Source organism: Venturia canescens, chromosome 4 (assembly GCF_019457755.1).
Source record: "Venturia canescens isolate UGA chromosome 4, ASM1945775v1, whole genome shotgun sequence".
In the NCBI taxonomy this organism is placed as follows: domain Eukaryota; kingdom Metazoa; phylum Arthropoda; class Insecta; order Hymenoptera; family Ichneumonidae; genus Venturia; species Venturia canescens.
The window spans coordinates 14,339,431-14,358,713 of record NC_057424.1 but is presented as its reverse complement, the minus strand read 5'-3'; the positions used below and the strand labels follow the sequence as shown (position 1 = coordinate 14,358,713).

The 19,283-nt window shown below is 36.2% G+C and overlaps 3 protein-coding genes across 8 annotated transcripts; 2 read left to right on the top strand and 1 right to left on the bottom strand.

The window, feature by feature from the left end:
- The first annotated feature begins 347 nt into the window (after window positions 1-347).
- Window positions 348-4,033, top strand: LOC122409304 (probable ribonuclease ZC3H12C). Of its 4 annotated transcripts, none has more exons than XM_043416772.1 (6): window positions 348-751; window positions 1,002-1,215; window positions 1,580-1,989; window positions 2,280-2,628; window positions 2,907-3,116; window positions 3,242-4,033. In XM_043416772.1, the coding sequence occupies exons 2-6, from the start codon at window positions 1,037-1,039 to the stop codon at window positions 3,447-3,449; spliced, it is 1,356 nt and encodes a 451-aa protein (XP_043272707.1). In that variant the 5' UTR covers window positions 348-751; window positions 1,002-1,036; the 3' UTR covers window positions 3,450-4,033. The 4 variants fall into 4 exon arrangements, with proteins under 4 accessions (XP_043272707.1, XP_043272705.1, XP_043272704.1 ...); XM_043416770.1 differs by having other exon boundaries at window positions 881-1,215; XM_043416769.1 differs by having other exon boundaries at window positions 348-1,215.
- LOC122409301 (DNA excision repair protein ERCC-6-like) lies at window positions 3,665-8,929 on the bottom strand. Its single transcript, XM_043416766.1, has 14 exons — window positions 8,621-8,929; window positions 8,216-8,448; window positions 7,686-8,065; window positions 7,371-7,472; window positions 6,937-7,225; window positions 6,700-6,827; window positions 6,471-6,628; window positions 6,056-6,370; window positions 5,753-5,950; window positions 5,509-5,658; window positions 5,300-5,410; window positions 5,011-5,214; window positions 4,401-4,932; window positions 3,665-4,212 (listed from the first exon to the last, which is right to left on the bottom strand). Exons 1-14 carry the CDS (start codon window positions 8,741-8,743, stop codon window positions 4,034-4,036), a joined length of 3,102 nt encoding a protein of 1,033 aa, XP_043272701.1. The 5' UTR covers window positions 8,744-8,929; the 3' UTR covers window positions 3,665-4,033.
- Window positions 8,930-9,672: 743 nt separating this feature from the next.
- Sf3b1 (splicing factor 3b subunit 1) lies at window positions 9,673-19,110 on the top strand. Of its 3 annotated transcripts, XM_043416755.1 has the most exons (17): window positions 9,683-9,707; window positions 9,809-9,929; window positions 10,442-10,620; window positions 10,886-10,972; window positions 11,412-11,538; window positions 13,369-13,448; window positions 13,617-13,787; window positions 13,874-14,090; window positions 14,201-15,069; window positions 15,215-15,572; window positions 15,704-15,996; window positions 16,139-16,486; window positions 16,599-16,781; window positions 16,870-17,058; window positions 17,317-17,492; window positions 17,635-18,124; window positions 18,364-19,110. In XM_043416755.1, exons 2-17 carry the CDS (start codon window positions 9,902-9,904, stop codon window positions 18,520-18,522), a joined length of 3,954 nt encoding a protein of 1,317 aa, XP_043272690.1. In that variant the 5' UTR covers window positions 9,683-9,707; window positions 9,809-9,901; the 3' UTR covers window positions 18,523-19,110. The 3 variants fall into 3 exon arrangements, with proteins under 3 accessions (XP_043272689.1, XP_043272690.1, XP_043272691.1); XM_043416754.1 differs by having other exon boundaries at window positions 9,673-9,929; XM_043416756.1 differs by lacking the exons at window positions 9,683-9,707; window positions 9,809-9,929; window positions 10,442-10,620; window positions 10,886-10,972; window positions 11,412-11,538 and adding an exon at window positions 11,554-12,644.
- The last annotated feature ends 173 nt before the right edge of the window (window positions 19,111-19,283 follow it).

The following is a 19,283-nucleotide window of genomic DNA, read 5'->3' as shown; positions in this document are numbered from 1 at the left end:
CATCAGGTGATTTAAAATATCTCAATTTCATTAATCGGCCGACTTCACACTGTCTCTTTTTTCCATTTTTTTGATTGGCTAATTTTTGACACGCGTCGCCATCATCGAATAATCAGCCTCGGGTGAATTTAAGCCTCAAATAAAATAAAAAATTTATATTTCCTATGGATTTATGCTTTCTTTCGAAAAACCTTGAGGCGAGCTATGAATATCGTACAAGAAGGCAACTTTCTAAAATTTGCTCTACGAACGCATCCTTTTCCCTACGATCTGCGCGCATGCCTGTGCACACGCGCTTTTGAAATTGTACAGTATGAACGGAAAATTGTTTCCTGACACGTTCTTAGTCGTCGTACTGCTCGTACAATGCTTTTTCCGTATATTTTCCTTTCTGTCAGCTGTATCGACAGAGACGACCGCTTCGCCTTATTTGCGAGACTGTTCTCTGGCACCTGTGAAAGAAATAGAGTTAGTTCAGTGGGCTCAGTGTAACATAACCGTAACATATATAACAAAATAGTGTTGTGAGCACATTGTGAGGAAAAACGTGGATTCGGGGAAATGTGGGGAATTTTGTTGTTCCTCACTTCACGAATTATTCAACCTTTCAATAAAAACAAGTCAAGGAAAACCTTCGCATAAGTACATTCTAACATTCTACACTTTAACATTATATGGGATTTGAAAAAGACACGATCAAAAGGAAAAACGCAACTATATATAATTAACAACGTGTTGAAATATGAAAAGGGTAAATAAGATCTTTATGTTCTATGCAAAATATAATTTTATCCGTGAACAACTAGACAGCAGCAGCACTAATAAAAATTAACAATAATTAAAAAATCAACAAATATACATTTCATATATGACCATTTAGATCGCAGTCTTCGAAATTGATTCGAAATGTCAAAGTGAAAAAAGTGAGGTTATAGACCCTGCATAGATGTTTTTGCGTTTACTACGTGATAGATTAAAAACAAGACACGGCATAAAAACAGGTTTATTCAAAGTTAAATGTCACTACTTGGAGACGATGACGACATCAACGAACGATTCTATTATTATATGCGAGTCTCCCAGTCCGTCAAAATCGGATCCCTCAATTGACAGGTTCACTAATTATCGTAAACGGTTACGATCTCCTCAAGAATTTAAGTCAACTCTGGGAACAGTCTATGAAAGTCCACTAGTCCACCTCAGGCGCAATAATGTGTATGTATTGTTTTGATCACCCAATCGAGAATTTAAACGATTCTGTGTTCTCTATGTACACTATTTACAATTTTGATTCATGTTCCATTATTATTCTAAAAACTATTTTCATAATCATAAATGGAAAAATAGTTGACATTTGTCTGTTACCATATATTATGTAGGAAACACTGAAAATGTATAGATCTTTATCAGAAGAGTTGTGAATAGATAATTAAGATTTATAGGTTGAGTGAAATAATTTGTTCACACCCTATTGCAGTTCTGTATTAACTTGAAATAAAGAATTATTAACAGAAATATACAAAGTTAAAAGAATTTCATAGGATTACTTTATCTTATTAGCTCAAAACTGAAATTTCAGACCAATTAATAAGGCACGTACAGAAAATGGAATTTCTCTTGATACAACACCACAGAGAAAGAGGAAAAAAATTGATGATGCTTCTATGAGACATGGAATGAATTTAGACGAAAGTATCATTGTGCTCAATGAAACAACTCCCAATGTAGTTGAAATTGGATTGTCGGATGTTGAAAATGATGTGGTTGAAGTTCCGAGCAAAAGTCTAATACAGAAGAAATCACCAAATAAAAAGTCTCAAATTGGGCACTCACTAATAAAAAATCATCATGCTAAATCATCAAAGAAACCTTCTTCAATTAGCAGGAAAGTGAAAAAAACGAATAAAAAACATTCTGCAAAGACTGCAAAGAGTTCGAGTATCAATGATGAAAATCGTGATGGACAAATTATGGAGAGCAAGTCAAATGGTGAGTTTCATATTTAGAAGTTGAGAAACGACGTTGGAGTAGGCTGACAAGAATTCTTGTTAATAATATTTTGAAACCTACATAATCTTTTTAAGTAATATCTTTCAATATGAAACATGTCATGAATGAAGCTAGAGCTTTGTTTACGAACAATTCATTTAAAAATTAAATTAAATTGTCGCTATCTATTTCTTTCATTAGTTTTGTATGTGTTCCATACCTTTATTCAACTGACAGCAGGAGTTTTGAATAATTCAATTTAACATCTTCATAAGACAATTTAACTCAAGCAATTGCAGCTCCCGGTGAATGCGAGGATATTGAAGTTGTTTGGGTATCAGATACGAACGGTGATGCCGCAAGCCAGCAACAAACTGTCAACGAGCAGCAGCCTTTTGTTATTGATACAGAACCAACCCTCGAAAATTTAACTAAAACTTTCTCACCTCGTACCAAAAAAGTCAAAAGATCGGAAGGCAAAAAGAAAAACATAAAAACGCATAAAAAAAATCAATCCCCTTCAAATATTGGATCCAACGACAAACCTTCATGTTCTGATCAAACTCGGAAGAAAAAAACATCACTACAAAATAAAAAACTTCGTGAAATCGTCATTGATGGCTGCAACGTGGCAATGGGGTAAAAAGAATCATCACTGAGAAAAAACTAATTCAACATTCAATTAGAAAACAGCGAAAGAAAAGAGACTATTTTAAACCACGGACAGAATTGTCCGCAAGCCCGTGGTGGACGATAACCTTTTTTTCATCACTGTGTTTTATATAATAAGAAAGCATATTTTAAAATTAACTTAAAAAAAGAAAAACTTAAATATCACATTTCAAGAAACTCTTAAAAGAGAAATTTCGAAAGATATAAATTGGTATTTATGAACTAACACAATTCGAATTTGACAGGCATAAAAACGGAACCGCTTTTTCGGAAAAGGGTCTCCAAATCGTAATTGATTACTTCAAAGAACGTGGTCACGTTGTCACAGCATTTTTGCCCCAAAGTATGCGATCCAAAAGTCGGGCATTACTAGAAAAATTGCACACCAACGGAAACCTCGTTTTTACGCCGAGTCGCAAAATCGGAGGCAAAAACATCACGCCGTACGATGATAGGTATTTGCATAAATACTTCACTAAATAGTATTAACATGAAGTAATTAAATAATATATATTTACGACGAAACGATATGATTTGAAAGCTCAGTTAAACGAGTACTCCAAATTATATTATTTTACAGATTTATATTGGAGTACGCAACGAAATGTAACGGAATAGTTGTTTCCTCCGATCAATTTCGTGATTTATGGCAAGAAAAGCCACAATGGCGGGACACGATAGAAAATCGTCTCCTTGCTCCGACGTTCGTCGGCGATTATTTGATGTTTCCGGAAGATCCATTGGGCCGAACAGGGCCCAAACTCGAAGAATTCCTTCGACATAAATGATTTTCTAGAATTAAAACTGCCATTTTTTTTTATATATTATTTTCGTGTGATTAATTGTACAGTTATTTATAAGTGACGTCAAAGATGGCAAAATCCTTGAAGAATTTGCCATGATAAAATTTCTATCAAGTGAAAAACACGGGAATGTGAAGCGATCGAAACGGCTAAATTTTTTGTTTTTTTTTTCCACCGGGAAATTATAATAATTTCGATCATATCCAAAAATAACATTTATTCTTTCGGAACAGTCAATGACAATTCTTTCTCGCTTTTGTTTCTGTATCATTGCATATTCCATGAAAAAAGATAGGCAATCATTTATCAGTGAAATTTGGTGGTTAACAAATTTCTCAAGAACGTTTTTGTATTGAATATTTCAAGTAGCGTGTACTACATGAATTACACAAATGTACAAAATCTGTAACTATACACTTTGTAATTCACTATTGTCTTATCGCAACTAAAATTAATATAAATACAATATTTTTTTCGTTATGGAATAATTATCTTACTTTCAAGGTTTGTACACAAACTTCATCAGTCTCTAGGATCGATCTTTGATAATAAACAAGATCAAAATCGTATTATTCGTGATTACTCGGCGCATCCCAAGTCGGTCTCCAGCACCATTTTCTTGATTGACGAAGCAAATCCATACTTTCTTGTGCAGTATCACGGGCCATTCGATTCATTGGATTTGATTCTCCGCCGTCCGATCTCGCGCCTGAGAGAACAGCATCGTGTTGAATCGCCGAACTCACGCCTGCTCGGAAAAATACGGATATGAAAAGTTAAAAAGGTGAACGAAATCGTCACCGAAAAGTGTGTCATCAATAGAACTGTACAGCAAATCTTGTATATAACTAAGCAGCGATAGTTAGGAGAAGGAAATAACACAACAGTTAGCTACTTAAACAGTGGAGAAATTGATATTTTCATCCGGAAACTTACACGTTTTTGAAAAAAGTTTCTTGAGAACGTACTGATCATCGCAAGTGGAAGAAATATCTTCTTCCTCATTGGTTTCTGATCTTTCAAGTTTTCTTCCAATCAGACAAGGTACTTCTTCGCCTTCGAAGATAGCTGAAATTTTTGCCTTCCTATTTTTCTTCTCTTTATGATATTTTTTTCGATTTTTCTCTGCAGATTTGCCTTTCTTAGGAATCGGTGCATCACTCGGAGACTGTCCTTTACTTTCTTCAGTAGTTTTCTTAGCGATTTCTTCAATTTTTTTGCTGACTGAAGACGCGAGCTTCTTCATAGCCTCTATTTTAAGAGGAGAAAAGTTCGATTTTAAAAGTGCGGTTTTTGGTTCGAGTTTACAATCACGAAATATTCGATCGGATTCGGTCGCTGTGCCATCCAAAGGCTCGTTAAAATTAAAGAGTTCTGCGAGATCGGAAGTCTGGAAAAGTCTCCGTTGACGTGGATCCTCGAGGATTCGGTTCGACAACAATAGTTTGAAGATTTGACGATGATAAATCTACAAATGACTAGACTTGTGAAACGAGAAGTTTTAGGTTTTTAAAAGCGTCATGGCGAAGATATTGCATATTTGTACCTTTTCTTCTACTGTGCCAGCAGTGATAAGCCTGTAAATTGTGACATGTTTATCTTGACCGATTCTCCAGGCTCGTTCTCTTGCTTGGGCATCTACAGCCGGATTCCAGTCAGGATCGTAAATAACGACGCGATTCGCTCCAGTGAGATTGACTCCGAGACCTCCGACCCGCGTAGTTGATATGAAAACGAAATAACTGGAATCCTAAATTCCGAAAATGAAAAAGAAAAAAATTCAAATTTATTAAACGCACAACAAGTTTTCTATTTTTTTAAAGATTTTGACCAACATTGTTAAATTTGTGGATTGTCTGTTGGCGCTGTGCCATCGGGGTCATTCCATCGAGACGGAGATACTTATGACCTTCACGTTGGGCAAGGGCTTCCAATACGCGCATCATCTATAAAATAAAACAGGGATAAGGAGGAGGAGAGTTGAGAGGTCGTAAATTGCTGAATTCTATCAATAAATTCTAACAATTTTGGAGTAACTACTGACCTGTCGGCCTTGCGTGAATAGAAGTGCTCTGTGTCCTTGCTGTTTCCAAATTTTCAGCAAAGATTTAACGACCACCAATTTACCGGAACGTTTCCAGTGGCCAAAATCTTCAACCGATTCTTCTTCGAGATTCAATTCTTCGTCAGAATTCTGAGAGCAAATAAAGCCGTTAGAACATTAGAGCAGTATGAATATTTGAGCTTACCAATCGCCCGACCAATATTCTATTGGCTGGCAAACTTACGACATTTTCGTTTCCATAACTATAAAGATCCGGATGATTACAGATTTTCCGTAAATTTGTAAGAGCTACGAGCAGTCTGGCACGATAACTATTCTCCGATTGATTACTTTTATCGTGAAGGACCGAAGCTACGTGATCCGTCCTCAAGTACTCTTTATAAAGGCTCTTTTGTATTTCTGTTAGACTACAGAAAAGTACCTAAAATAATTGCAAGTCATATTGAGAAGAATAAAACTGGAGAATGACAGTTTCAAATCCAATGATAACCATGGCGAATATTTCAGCCATGAATAATCAACGAACTTGCTCATTTTTTTCCGGTAACTTGATGTGATGTTGGACATCTCTTTTTGTTCTTCTAAGCATATAGGGAGCTATTGCATCTTTAAGCATGGTCGCCACTTGAAGAGCAGTAGCCTCTTGGAGAGGTGAGGCATTGGCATACCCACCACGAGTTATAGGATTTGCGCAATGTTCAAGAAAAGTCGCCTGCGTACCCAATTTTCCTGGTAATATGAAGTCGAACAAGGACCACAATTCTTTTAAGGAATTTTGCATCGGACTTCCAGTTAGAAGTAAGCGGTGAGGCGTCGAAAATCTTTTTACTGTTCTAGTTACCTGGAAAATTTCAAAATGTCACTTGTCTTTTTTTTGTAAATTCAAAAATTACTTTCTGTAATTTTAATGCTTCTAAAATTGTTCATAAGTTTTTTATTACCTTAGCCTCAGGATTCCGAATTTTGTGACCTTCATCCAAAATGATGTAGTGCCAATGGGATTCGAGTAAAGCCTCTTTGTGTTGGAGTACACCGGAGTAAGATGTAATTAAAATTCCTCCTGTTGTTACAATATTTTCGATCAAATCCTCAGGTGTACCTTTGAATTAATTTTTTATTTGTCTTTGGCCTTTTATTTATTATTTTATCGTGATTCTTTTTCTTATTCACCCCGATAAGTCCCTGAATGATGAAGGACAGCAACTCTTAAAAATGGTGCCCATTCTCGGAAATGTCTTAACCATTGTTCGAGCAAAGTTGCCGGGCAAACTATGATCGTTGGACCTAATCCTCTGAATCTAGAAAGGAAATTCATCATGAAAGTTCGAAAAAAAATTCATCTGGCATCGTAACGTTTGTATGAGGATTTCTTCACATGTTTCTCTCCATTTTTTAAATCCACTTTACCTTCCACCGTCGGAAAGCAATTCACTGACATCTAAGCCGGCAAGAAAAGCAATAACTTGAACAGTTTTGCCCAGACCCATTTCATCACCCATCAAACCACCCAAGCCTCGTCCATGGAGTTCCCACAACCATCGTATCGAGACTTTCTGATACTTGTATAATTTTTTCCATATCGATTTTGGTACTTTGAACAAATTTTCCACGGTAAACAATACGTCCTTTGACGAATTTTCCAGCAACCGAGCCTCCATACGCTCTTTGTAAATCGCATCGTCACCGTCATCCAAAACTGCATTTAAAATGTTAAATGACGAGTTATAGAATCGATGAATGCTCAATAATACATTCGATATTCAGATCAATCATTTGTTATGATTCTTGTCTCCCTTTCTTTCTCTCTCTCTCTCTCTGTCGCATTTGGGAAGTTCACTCACTTTTGGAACCACCTGAAATTGAATTTTCGTTTTGTCGATCGACGTCTTTTCGAGATTTCTTTCTTCCTTGTCGACTGGATTTCTTTTTCTTCAATGATGTATCTAAAAAAATAAAAACATGTTTCACAATAATGAATAAAAGAACGTTAACAACATCAACTTAGCATAGTGCATGATTGAAAGTAAAAAAAAAACTCACGATAAATCAAGTTACTCAATGACTGAATAATAAGATTGAATCTACATAAAAACTGTGTTAAAAAGTAAATTTCATAAGAACTATATGAGATCCCTCTGAAATGAATACATGCTCACCATCTTCTTCAATTTCGCTGTCGCTCGGCAAATATTCACTTCCTGAATCTTGATTGTCCGAATCGATACCAGTTACTGCACTTAGATTACTTTTGGAAGACATTCTTACTGATTCTTTGGTAACATTAGGTGGATTGGAAATTTCATGATTTGTTTTTTCTGGCTCACGATACAAACTTTTTTTTATTCGTTTTTTTTGCTTATCGAGAGATAGTTTTTGTTGAATACTAGCAGATTCCTGGAGGCAGGGCTTTTGAGATTCTTTTTTGTTCATTCCAGTTACTTTGGTGTTTTTCAATCTTTTTCTTTGCTCTGAAAGTTCAGCTTGTTTCTTTAAATAATTTTCCAAGCCTGCCAAGCCAAAAGCTTCATTGAAATTCCTGAAATCACAAAAAAAATTTAATCATCTTATAATGCAAATTTAATTTAAATAGCCAAATATAAAAATCTCTAAATGACCCCATGAATTGTATGTAAGATAATGAATAATTTATGAAGTCGTTTGAAAAGAAAAGCAGACCATTCGATACCTTTTATTTTCTGATTTTGAGGCATTTGTAATTTGAGCCATTTTAAAAGGTGAAACTTCACCCATTTGTACTTGTCTTTCCAATCCTGATTTCTCCTTGGCAGCCTCATTTTCATTGTCAACAACATTGCCAGTTAAATGATCTTGGTTATTTTTGTTAAATCTGTTCAATGCCTCTTCCAATTGACTCGAAGCAGCACGAGTCACACTCTCTTCTGAACAAATTGTGACAATCTAACAAAGAGATCCAAACTTTGTAGAATATTTCGACACAATTTTCGAAGTGATCTATCAAAGTTGTGTAACGGCAAAAGGGATAACTACGTTACGAATATACGTTTTTCTCAAACATTCTTGCTATCGAAAGCAATTGAAGTCATTGTTATTCTTTTTTTCTTTCACTTACCCCTTTAAGTTGTTCTTCGGTCTGGATATCATCGGTTTCCATAGAAACTCCAGCAAGATTTTCTATTTGTGTTTTGACACAGCCTACTAGGATATCACGATGATCCATTTCCCTTTTTATCATGTTTTTTTGTTTTTACACAGTTATCACCTGTTCATGTTTCTCTCGTTTGCCTTTAGCATATCATGCTGTCATAAATGTTATACAAAGAATTTTCCCAGTATGCGCGTAATCAACAAAAATATGATACACGAGATCTCATGGTCAGGCTTTGTCCGTTAATGGCCTTTGCACACTACTGCGCGCGATTAGCAATGAGCGACGAGCGATAGCCAATGAGCATGCTTTAAATTGCGCTCATCGCTAATCACCTGCAGTGTGCAGTGGCCATAATACACGAATTACCGAATTCTCGAATCCAAAAAGCTTGACAAATTTTAGAAAATTCTGGAACCCATCTTCCGTAGCGGGAATGGTGGCACATTGCAAAAGTGTGCCAAAAAGTTATCGTAATGGTATATACAAATGACAACTGTTAACTTTCGGATAACTTTTTTTTTGGCACACGTTTGAAGTGTGCTACTATAGGGTCGTAGTTGTTCGTTCGCAGTAGTGGGATTCGCGATTCGCGCCGCCGAACCGGTTCCGGCGACTCTGGGGTATTTTTTGAATTTGACATATTTTTTTTATCTGCGTTTCATTAGAAACGAACGAATTAGATTTTTTTAAATATATTATATTTAACAATCAAAAAAAATCGGCTAAGCTGTTTTGAAATATTTGTTTAAATAATATTATTCCAATGATCTGACAATCATTTATTGGTTAGGCGTTTAAAAATTCCCTTGATATTATATACATAATCCCCTGTAAAATTTTATTCCGATTTGCAAAAAAAATAACTGTTGGGAAACCATTCAACAGCACCTTTTTAAAAAAACCATAAAAATTTTGATTAAAAAAAATAAATGGAGTAAATGTGTTCGTAAATTCGATGAATAGTGTCCTTGCGATGTATACATGTATATGCCAATAGTATTGCCACATCACCCATCTTGAAATCGCCAAATAAACGACGGTCAAGAAGGTGATCACCGATTGTGAACTCGTGATTAGTGATAATTAAATAAACGTGTTGATTAATCGGTCCTTCAAGTTGTAACAATAATCTTGTTGTTTTGATCACAGTGCTGTAATCAACAGAATCTTCTAAAGATCGTGGTTTGAAAATAATTTTGTGTTTAGTGGCGGGCTCAAGTTATCTGCCAACGAGCCACCACGATGGACGCCATTCCGAGAACACACGAAGGTAACACTTGCTCATTCATAAACTAATAATAGTTTAAATTCAAAAATCTAATCCATCAATAGCCAATTTATTTACTTTTAATGCCTGGGGACAATCAATTTTGTTTTGGAATTTGCTGCATTCATAAAAATCGGAGTGATCTCGGCCGTTGATCATATTTCTAGGTTATGCATTGAGATTTACAAAGAAATGCGCATAATCAGAAAATAATCGAAACATATTATTTGCTCAAGAGGGATGCAGATATAAGAGCATTAATCATTGAAATTTGATTGCATATATGGTTTTCGAGGAAAATTTATTAAAATTGATTGATTCATAACGAAATCTCCATTTCGAATGAACCTATGAATGAAGGCTGTATTAAGTGATAAATCCTTTCATTATTAACTGTAAACCTACTTAGTATTCACCAATGCTTAATAATTTAGCTTTGTAATAGACCCGAAAACTTGAATTTTCTGCAAACTCTTTAATTGGTTATTGAAATTTTTTCTATTTGTTTTTTTAAGATATTGAAGCACAGATACGCGAGATACAATCCAAAAAGAAAGAAGTTCAAAGCGCAACTACTGAAAAAGAACAAGTAGGCCTTGGCAAAACTGGTTTCTACGATCAAGACATTTATGATGGAACCAATAATAAATATGACGGATATGTCACGTCCATCGCTGCAAACGACGAAATCGAGGTAATGTTGCAGAAAAATTTAACTGATAATATATACCATATTTGCTTTTTCACCTCTGGTAATGCTTGTGTGCCTGTTATATGACTGTAGAGTTTTCTCCCACAAAAAAAGCCCCCGAAAGAGTCAAGCCTTGTTTAGGCAACAGCTTAGTAACGCATCAAGCTACTACTGTCAATAAATGTGGAATATAATGTATTGGTGCCTTTTTTCTGTTATACAATTAGAAAAGAAATGTTTCATTTAAATTGTGTTTTATTCAACACAGGATGAGGAGTATGAGCCGAGTACATTCAGTTCCAACAAAAGAGCAGGTTACAACGCCCCTGCTGCTCTTCTCAACGATGTGGCACAGGTAAAAATTCGTTGACATTTTATATTTTTGTAATTGCACAATGAGTTTTGATTCAAATAGAACAACACCGTCTTCATTTTTGAAGCTCACCCTAACCCTTTTTAAAGGCATATTCAAAGAAGTATGTCATTTGTTGAATAGTCATCAAGAGCCATCTTATTCGTTTTTGCACCAGCAAAAAATAGTTGAATGTGTTCTATTCGCTAATCATGAAAAGAATGTCAACAAAAACTGAAGGACTGAGTTTTTTAAGTTTTCTAAACCAAACAGTTCTAATGACTGATAACTTTGAGGTTTCCATGTCAAAATAGATAACGAAAATCAGTGTCTAAATAATGAATATTTTCATACTTTTTGATAGTATCTATAATATAAAAAACTTGAATAGTTTTCAATGTTTGATGTATTAAAATAATGTTTTCTTTATATGTTTATTCAGAGCGAAAAAGGTTACGATCCATTCGCAGATCGAAGACGTCCAACAATCGCGGACCGCGAGGACGAGTACAGACAAAAAAGACGGCGTATGATAATTTCACCAGAACGAGTCGATCCATTTGCTGAAGGTTTGTACATGCATCTACTCTATAGCCCTAATATTTTAATTTATCGTCTAATTTTAAAACAGTTTGAAAAGAAATCGCAGGAAAACGTTATTCTAATTTATACTTGAATCTTATTTTTATATTTTTTACATAGGGTACAAGCGTAGCCGGTAAAACCGGGGCTTGAAAACGATAAATTTAACAAAATATTCATTTACATGAGAAGTAGCGTTTTTTTGCAGAGTTGGACGGACAAAAATATTTTTGAAAATAATTTCTTTACTTATAAATATCAAACGAATATAATCATAAATAAATAAATATATTATGCGAATCAGTGTGTTTATTCATCGGTTCTGAATAATTTTCCGTCATTTCAAGCCTCGCTTCGATCGGCGCTCGCACGTATTTCATAGGCGAAAAATAATCTACGACAGTCGTTTGTGTCGTTGCAAGTGAGAACATAAATGAATAGAAAAAGAGGAAATCTTTTCTTACAAGTTCGATGAGTCGGAAAATTGGTTCGAGCAACGTTTCAATGACACAGATTTTAGGGTGTGAATGTGGATCGAACGAATGGTGAATCAAGGATGAAAAAAAGAAAATATCATACTAATGTAAACATATTTTGTTTCCAATCATAGTGACGGTCTGCACATTTGGATATCATCTGCTTTCCCCAGGGATACTGTTGTCGAAGGTTTTAAACGACATCCATTAATTTTTTCTTTTCTTTGTGTAATTCTCATACCGATCGGAGCCGGAAACAAAATCATTTTGAGGCTTTTCTCTCATTTTCTTTTCGCTCTTCAGCATTCTGCACTTTCATTGTTTCCTCATATGAATTCTATCGCTTTGTGAGATTATTTCTTAATTTTTCAAGCTCAAGTACAATATTCCGGAGGAATAAACGTTCCCGTTCGGTGACGTTGGGAATACGAGGCTCTGATTTCGGAATGACAACTCGCAAATAGAAGGAAAAAAAACAAGAAAATAGTATGAGTGGTTCTGAATGCAAATATTATTAATAACGAGAATGAGTTGATTTTTAGATGGCTAAAGTATTTATTCGATGTGGAAGAGAACTTGAGAGCGGGACAGTGCTCCCTGTGCCACCGAGTCTTCACGTACGTATTATATATGCGAGCTACCCTTGTCAATTCTCCGAATCGTCCGTTACTTTTGTATATTAATTTTTTATCATTTTTATTGTCAAATAATTAATAATATACAATTAGTAATTATGTAATTAGCAGCGAAAATTGAAGGAGAACGATGAATGGGAGAATGAATACGGTAGCTCGTTCTTTTGGAATATCAACCGTCGTATTCCAACGTTTCAAAAAAAATAATATGAAACTGAAATTGATAAAAAAGATCAAAATAGCACAGCAGAAAATACGCATATCGAGCGAGCTTTAATTTTAAACAATTTTACAAAAAAGAACCGGTATCGATAACAAAGGTACAACGAGAAATATAATTTTTTAAACTCATCTTGATAAAGAGACACACTCATTAATGCCACAAATTTTATTCGAATTTGTGAACAATGAAATGCTTATTATCGGCTGGTTATTCCTCACCAGTTTCAGTTTCATGCGGTAAAATTTGCAACGATATAAACCTTTAAAAAAACAAAACAACCAGTGACCAGAGAAAATAATTACAAAAAACGATTCAGAGTCATTTGGTGAGGATTGATATGATAAAGAATGAAAATAGATACGGTTTACGTGAATTACCACGAAAGAAGAATCTTTTACGATCAAGAAGTCTTCACCTCTTTGTTTTAACAATTAATTATAACTAATTGTTACGCTTTGCGTGACGTTTGATTCGTGGTTACAGGTGGCAAAACTCCGGACATCGGTTCGAGATCGTATTCGGAAATTATGCGTGAGCAATTGCTCAAAGGCGAGGAAACTGAAGTAAGTTTTTTTTTTTAATGTACAAGCTATTTTGAAAATACAAAAAGTCAATACTCATTAAATATACCGAATAATTGGACCCTTTCAAGATTTTTTTCTGTATGGGACCAAATTTGATTTTTCATTAATGGTAGAAATTAATGAATTTTTCTTATTGTCAATTGCCAGTTGAAAAAGAAATTAGCGGAAAAAGCAAAAGACGGTACATTGAAGGCAACTAATGGCGAGCCAAAACCTGCACCAAAGAAACGTGGGCGTTGGGATCAAACGGAGGATACACCGACTGTGAAAAAAGTAGCTAGCAATTCAGCGACTCCTACTTCGTGGGATAACGCTGATGTAAGTATTACCAGCAGGTATAATTAGAAATAGTCCGCGTTTGAACACTGGCAGGTTTAAATTATTCGTTTTGTTTTCGAACGAAGGTTACACCAGCTGCGATAAGATGGGACGAGACTCCGGGACATGGAAAAGGTGGCGAAACGCCAGGAGCGACACCGGGTCAAAGTACACGTATGTGGGAACCGACACCTGGTCACGCAACTCCTGGTGCAGTAACGCCCGGACGAGAAACCCCATCGCACGATAAAATTGTCTCTAGTCGACGAAATCGGTGGGACGAGACACCCAAAACTGAAAGAGGTAATTTTCAAAATATTTGCCCACCTATTAATCATTATTACTATTGCGTTTGAGAATGATATTGATTAGAAATAACAACTTGAAATGAAAATATAACGAATAATTTGCAGAAACACCGGGTCATAATAGCGGATGGGCTGAGACACCGCGTACAGACCGAGTGGCCGGTGATTTGATTCAGGAGACACCGACACCATCAGCAAGTAAGCGTCGAAGTCGTTGGGACGAGACCCCATCGAATCAGACTCCTGGTTCCATGACACCTCAGACGCCAGCGACGCCTCTTACAACGCCTCATCAAACGTCCATTCTGACACCGAGTGGTGTTACACCGACAGGACCGAAAGCGATGGGGATGGCGACTCCGACACCGGGTCATTTGATGTCAATGACGCCAGAACAATTGCAAGCTTATCGTTGGGAACGAGAAATCGACGAACGGAACCGTCCGCTTTCAGATGATGAGCTTGACGCACTATTTCCTCCGGGCTACAAAGTCCTACAACCTCCCGCGGGTTACATACCCATTCGTACGCCGGCACGTAAATTGACAGCAACGCCAACTCCCATGGCCGGCACGCCTCAAGGATTTTTTATTCAACAAGAGGACAAAAGCGCCAAATTCGTCGATAATCAACCCAAGGGTAATTTGCCATTCATGAAACCCGAAGACGCTCAGTACTTCGACAAATTACTCGTCGACGTTGACGAGGAATCCCTCAGTCCGGAGGAGCAAAAGGAACGAAAAATCATGAAATTACTATTGAAAATAAAGAACGGCACGCCCCCCATGCGAAAAGCTGCACTTCGACAAATCACTGATAAAGCCCGCGAATTTGGTGCTGGGCCACTTTTTAATCAAATATTGCCACTTCTCATGTCCCCTACTCTCGAAGATCAGGAACGACATCTTCTTGTTAAAGTTATCGATAGGATCCTTTACAAGTTAGACGATCTCGTTCGCCCCTATGTCCACAAGGTCAGTACAACATTTTTCTTATTATTCATACTGTTATCAATATTTTACATTCAATCATATTTTCTGATGAAAATTTCAAATTAATTTGTTGTGTGCTTAATTGAATTCGTTCATATTTACGATTTTTTTTCTCCCAATTTTATAGATTCTCGTCGTAATTGAGCCTCTATTGATCGACGAAGATTACTACGCTCGTGTTGAGGGTCGTGAGATTATATCGAATCTAGCGAAAGCCGCAGGTTTAGCGACGATGATATCAACTATGAGACCCGACATTGATAATATTGATGAATACGTAAGAAATACGACCGCCCGAGCGTTCGCGGTTGTCGCTTCGGCTCTTGGAATCCCTTCGCTTTTGCCTTTTCTCAAAGCCGTTTGTCGGAGCAAAAAATCTTGGCAAGCCAGACACACGGGTATCAAAATTGTGCAGCAAATCGCTATTCTTATGGGGTGTGCAATTTTGCCACACTTGAAAAGTTTGGTCGAGATTATAGAGCATGGTAAATATGTTTTTAACATTTCATTATTTATTATAGTCTTCCATTCTAGAAACATCATCAACATGATAAAAATGTGATATATTTTGGGTCTGACGAATAATTAAATTACAAATAACGTATTTGTTCACCAGGCTTGGTTGACGAGCAACAGAAAGTTCGAACGATAACGGCTCTGGCTATAGCTGCTCTGGCTGAAGCGGCGACACCCTACGGTATCGAGAGTTTCGATTCCGTCCTAAAACCTCTATGGAAAGGTATAAGAACACATCGTGGTAAAGGTCTTGCTGCTTTCCTCAAGGCTATTGGTTATTTGATCCCACTCATGGACGCCGAATACGCTAATTATTATACCAGAGAAGTAATGCTCATTCTCATTCGAGAGTTTCAATCGCCTGATGAGGAAATGAAGAAAATCGTACTGAAGGTAACAATCGCCATGAAGTTATTAGGCAGCTCTTACTATGATTTTTTATGTATTCTTTCGATTCTAATTATGATGATATATTATCGTAAATGATTTTGAAAATCTTGGGATGAACGAAAAAAAAAAACAATTTTTCTTTCAGGTCGTGAAACAATGTTGCGGAACTGATGGTGTCGAAGCTCAATATATAAAGGACGAAATATTGCCTCACTTTTTCAAACACTTCTGGAACCATCGTATGGCTCTGGATCGTCGAAATTATCGTCAACTTGTCGACACGACTGTGGAAATTGCTAACAAAGTTGGAGCTTCGGAAATCATAAATCGCGTTGTGGATGATCTCAAAGATGAAAATGAACAATACAGGAAAATGGTTATGGAAACTATAGAAAAAATTATGGGCAATTTGGGAGCTGCCGACGTCGACTCGAGGCTCGAAGAACAGCTTATCGACGGAATTCTTTACGCGTTCCAAGAACAAACGACCGAGGTAAGACAATTTTTTTCTTCGTTTATCAGAATCATCAGCTCAGTTCACTTATTATTATTTTTCTAACGCCCTTACGAATTTCATTTGAGAACATGGTATTGAATTTTTTCAGGACGTTGTAATGCTCAACGGATTCGGAACCATAGTCAACACTCTAGGCAAAAGAGTCAAAGCATATTTGCCTCAAATTTGCGGAACGATACTGTGGCGTTTGAACAACAAATCCGCAAAAGTTCGTCAGCAAGCTGCCGATCTTATTTCTCGTATCGCTGTCGTCATGAAAACTTGTCAAGAAGTAAGTTTTTTTTTCTAAAAATAGGGTCAACTTTTTCAGCAAACAAAAATGTATTTATTAAAAATGGATATTTTGCTTTGTTATTCAGGAAAAACTGATGGGCCACTTGGGAGTCGTTCTATACGAATATTTGGGCGAAGAATATCCCGAAGTTTTGGGTAGTATTCTGGGAGCTTTGAAAGCTATTGTCAATGTAATTGGAATGACGAAAATGACACCGCCGATCAAGGATTTGTTACCCAGGCTTACACCAATTTTGAAAAACAGACACGAAAAGGTTTGTTCTCATTTGATTCAAGTTTTATGTAAGTAAATTCCTAATTGAAATAATATACGTTCATATCTCCGATAGAATTTCTAAAATTTTATAGGAAAACACTTCCGCGAGACTCCTTATTGAATTACGGAGTAGAAATATCTCCTCCACATCCGAATGCTTGTGTTATTTTTAAAGATCGCCGAAATAAAATTTTAAACTCTACAACTGGGGAAGAGCACGCTTTAAAAATGTTTGAAATATTTTTTTTATTCTCAGGTACAAGAAAATTGTATAGATCTTGTCGGTCGGATTGCTGACCGAGGACCCGAATACGTTTCAGCCAGAGAATGGATGAGGATTTGCTTCGAGTTATTGGAACTTCTGAAGGCACACAAAAAAGCAATTAGAAGAGCGACCGTAAATACTTTTGGTTACATAGCGAAGGCCATTGGGTGAGTTGAGAAGACAAATTATGACGAAATGAATACTCTGAATAATATCTCAGTTGCTAACTGTATGTTTGCATTGTTCAAATATTTCTTTGTTATTTTCGAAAGAAACGATGAGCGATAACAATTTTTTTTTGCTACGCAGTCCACACGACGTTTTGGCGACGCTTCTGAACAATCTGAAAGTTCAAGAACGACAGAATCGAGTATGTACGACGGTGGCGATTGCGATTGTGGCGGAAACTTGTAGTCCGTTTACTGTTTTGCCAGCATTGATGAACGAATACAGAGTTCCGGAATTGAACGTGCAGAACGGAGTTTTGAAGTCACTCTCGTTTCTCTTTGAGTACATTGGTGAAATGGGCAAAGATTATATTTATGCCGTTTGTCCATTGTTGGAGGACGCTCTTATGGATCGTGATCTTGTGCATCGTCAGACAGCTTGCGCAGCTATAAAACATATGGCGCTTGGCGTTTATGGTTTTGGTTGCGAAGATGCTCTCATCCATTTGTTAAATCACGTTTGGCCGAACGTTTTCGAAACATCGCCTCATCTTGTTCAAGCTTTTATGGATGCCGTTGATGGTCTCAGGGTTGCTCTTGGACCGATTAAAATTTTGCAGTACACTCTACAGGTTCGTAAAAATATATTTTATTTGATAGTCGTATCATCGTAATGAATACTATTTCAATGTACTAAATTTTTGTCGTTAAAGCACCAAATTCAAGTTTAGTCACATTAAACGTGCATTACAATAAAAATAATGAACCACTTTCAGTTTTCCTTCATTTTCGTATATTGGATGATGTAAATTATTGAACTGATGCAATTTGACAGTTTATACTTCTTGCTAATGTAACAAAAAAATTCCAGGGGCTCTTTCATCCTGCGAGAAAAGTACGTGACGTTTACTGGAAAATCTACAATTCGCTCTACATAGGCGGACAAGATGCATTAGTAGCCGGCTATCCACGAATAATGAATGATCCAAAAAATCAGTACATTAGGTACGAGCTTGATTACGTTTTATAAGAGAAAAAATGGAATATGAAAAGGCAAGAAAAAAATATAAAACAGAAGTAAAGATAAAATAAAACGGACGAGATGTTTTTAAGAGAAGTGAGAGGAATGTAAAATAGTGTACGAGTTAATAAAATTTGAGGGGGGCTGCGGTTCACGCGCGGCGACAATAACGACCATTGGAAAGATTCATAAATCCCCCCGGTTTAGTTTCGAGTTTTTCGGAGGCTCGAAAATTTCGTGAAATTTCATGCTCTTCTATTAATCGATAATTTACCAAAAAGGAGAGAGGGAGAAAGAGAAAATGGAAACACTTGGAGGAAATTAACAGGAGACCATTATTTATATGTTTTTCACATTTCGACAGGGCATTCCTCCGATTAATAATGGCTCGTTACATTGAAATAAATCTATTTCATTAATATGTATAGATTTCACGACCACTGTTTATCAGTTTACTAGCAACAAATGCATAAAATGTTTTACACTGTAACCTTTGAATCCACGAAAGTCATCTTAATGGAAATAAAATAAGAGTGATTAATTATGAGTTACAAATTCGACCAGTGTATGCAACGCCTATAAATGAAAATAATCGGACGAATCTGTTTTTTATTTACCATTACAACATTGGAGTTAATTATTATAAAATAGGGACTTGATTTTATGGACTAACAAAATCCGACATTGAAAACATGTTCTCTATTGAAGAAGGTGCCTCTTCAAAAGGAACTGAGGGACACCAAATTTTTCACCGATCTACGTTTGTTTTA

Coding starts and splice junctions, on each gene's coding strand:
- LOC122409301 (XM_043416766.1), bottom strand. CDS start 8,743: ATGATAAAAAGGGAAATGGATCATCGTGATATCCTAGTAGGCTGTGTC. Junction 7,226..7,370: donor AATTTCAGGTGGTTCCAAAA/GTGAGTGAACTT, acceptor TTTTAAATGCAG/TTTTGGATGACGGTGACGAT. Junction 4,933..5,010: donor CTGGCACAGTAGAAGAAAAG/GTACAAATATGC, acceptor AGTCATTTGTAG/ATTTATCATCGTCAAATCTT.
- Sf3b1 (XM_043416754.1), top strand. CDS start 9,902: ATGGACGCCATTCCGAGAACACACGAAG. Junction 10,973..11,411: donor TTCTCAACGATGTGGCACAG/GTAAAAATTCGT, acceptor ATGTTTATTCAG/AGCGAAAAAGGTTACGATCC. Junction 11,539..13,368: donor AGTCGATCCATTTGCTGAAG/GTTTGTACATGC, acceptor TCGTGGTTACAG/GTGGCAAAACTCCGGACATC.
- LOC122409304 (XM_043416770.1), top strand. CDS start 947: ATGTTTTTGCGTTTACTACGTGATAGATTAAAAACAAGACACGGCATA. Junction 1,990..2,279: donor TATGGAGAGCAAGTCAAATG/GTGAGTTTCATA, acceptor ATTTAACTCAAG/CAATTGCAGCTCCCGGTGAA. Junction 2,629..2,906: donor GGCTGCAACGTGGCAATGGG/GTAAAAAGAATC, acceptor CGAATTTGACAG/GCATAAAAACGGAACCGCTT.